This window comes from Orycteropus afer, unplaced genomic scaffold (genome assembly GCF_000298275.1).
Source record: "Orycteropus afer afer isolate SDZICR_OR568_19922 unplaced genomic scaffold, OryAfe1.0 scaffold00762, whole genome shotgun sequence".
Classification (NCBI taxonomy): Eukaryota; Metazoa; Chordata; class Mammalia; order Tubulidentata; family Orycteropodidae; genus Orycteropus; species Orycteropus afer.
Genome location: NW_006922349.1, coordinates 130,377 through 131,883, shown reverse-complemented (window position 1 = coordinate 131,883; position 1,507 = coordinate 130,377). Strand labels below are relative to the sequence as shown.

The window sequence follows — 1,507 nt, the reverse complement described above, 5'->3', positions numbered from 1 at the left end:
AGTGTGTATAAACAGTTTCTCTATGTAAAATTCAGGAAATTGAAATTGTTTTGACAAAATTTTGGTTGATTGTATGTATACCTAATCTATATAGTTTCATCACCATATTAAGAAATTAGTGTAAAATGTTTCTGATACCTTTGTACACCACAGCTTCATCAGCCAAACCCACCCTTCTTTTCATAGCATTTCTTTTATTGATACTTATTTTTTCCTCAAAAGAATTGATACAGTTTTCTTTCAACTATTTCCAATATTTTAAGTGTATATGAATACAGAAGTTAAAGTTTAACATAATATATTTCTAAGGACTATTTTTTTAAAAGCTCTTTAATACTGAAATAATAAATGGAATCTTTTAACATGTTAAACATGCATGACAGGAGCTTGCTTATTCATCCACCAGATATCTTACCTAATGTCAATCCAAATAATTGAGAACACCCAGAAAATAAAGATTTTGATAAATGATATTAGTGAATTTATTTATGAAATTTACATAAAGTACATCTATATGCCCCAATGTATTTCAATTTATTGCTGAAAAAAAAAAAAGTCAACTAATAATGTAGGTTAGACTAAAAATTGCCTATACATTTGTTGCCTAAAAGAGTTTTTGCATGATTTTTTTGATAGCACATTTTATTTGTTGATTTCTAAGGCTATAGATAATGGGGTTGAAGAGTGGAGGAATTATGGAATAAAATATGGAAAGCACCATATCCTGGATGGTTGCAGACACTGCAGATGGCCTTAGGTACACGTAGAATCCTGAGCTGAGGAAAATCGACACCACAAGGATATGAGGAATGCAGGTGGAGAAAGCCTTTGTTCTGTCTGCTCCACTTGGGAACTTGAGCACAGTAGAAAATATGTGAATATAAGACTTGATGATGAAGATGAAACAGCCTCCACCAATCCCCAGACTAGAGGCAAGGATTATCATCTCATTGCTGAAAGTGTTAGAGCAGGAGAGCTTCAGCAGAGAGGGAATGTCACAGAAAAACTGATGAATAATTTTGGAATGACAGAAGGGCAGCCTGAAGGTGTAGCTTGTGTGGAATCCTGAGTAGAGAAGACCACTGAGGATGGAAGCCAATGTCATCTGAACACAGACTCGAGGCTTCATGATCACAGAGTAGTGCAGAGGTTGGCAGATGGCCATGTAGCGGTCATGGGCCATGATAGTGAGGAACAGTAGCTCCACACATACAAAAAACACCACGAGGAAGACCTGAGCTACACATCCTAACTTTGAAATGGCATTGCTGTCAAGCAGGAAGTTGACACATGAATTTGGGACCGTTACAGAAATGTAGCATGCATCCAAGATGGACAGATTCCTGAGAAAAAAGTACATGGGGGTATGAAGGCTCTTGTCCAGTGTGGTGACAATAACAATGAGAAAATTCCCAATGAGAGTCATCAAATACATCAGAAAGAAGGATACAGCATGCAAAACCCGTAGTTCCCATACATCAGAAAACCGCATCAGGAGAAATCCCAT

The 1,507-nt window shown here is 36.6% G+C and overlaps 1 protein-coding gene across 1 annotated transcript; it reads right to left on the bottom strand.

Moving 5' to 3' along the window:
* Positions 1-604: 604 nt before the first annotated feature.
* On the bottom strand, positions 605-1,507 carry LOC103211586 (olfactory receptor 14C36-like). The gene has a single exon (XM_007957566.1). It carries the CDS (start codon positions 1,505-1,507, stop codon positions 605-607), a length of 903 nt encoding a protein of 300 aa, XP_007955757.1.

Coding starts and splice junctions, on each gene's coding strand:
- LOC103211586 (XM_007957566.1), bottom strand. CDS start 1,507: ATGGGATTTCTCCTGATGCGGTTTTCTGATGTATGGGAACTACGGGTT.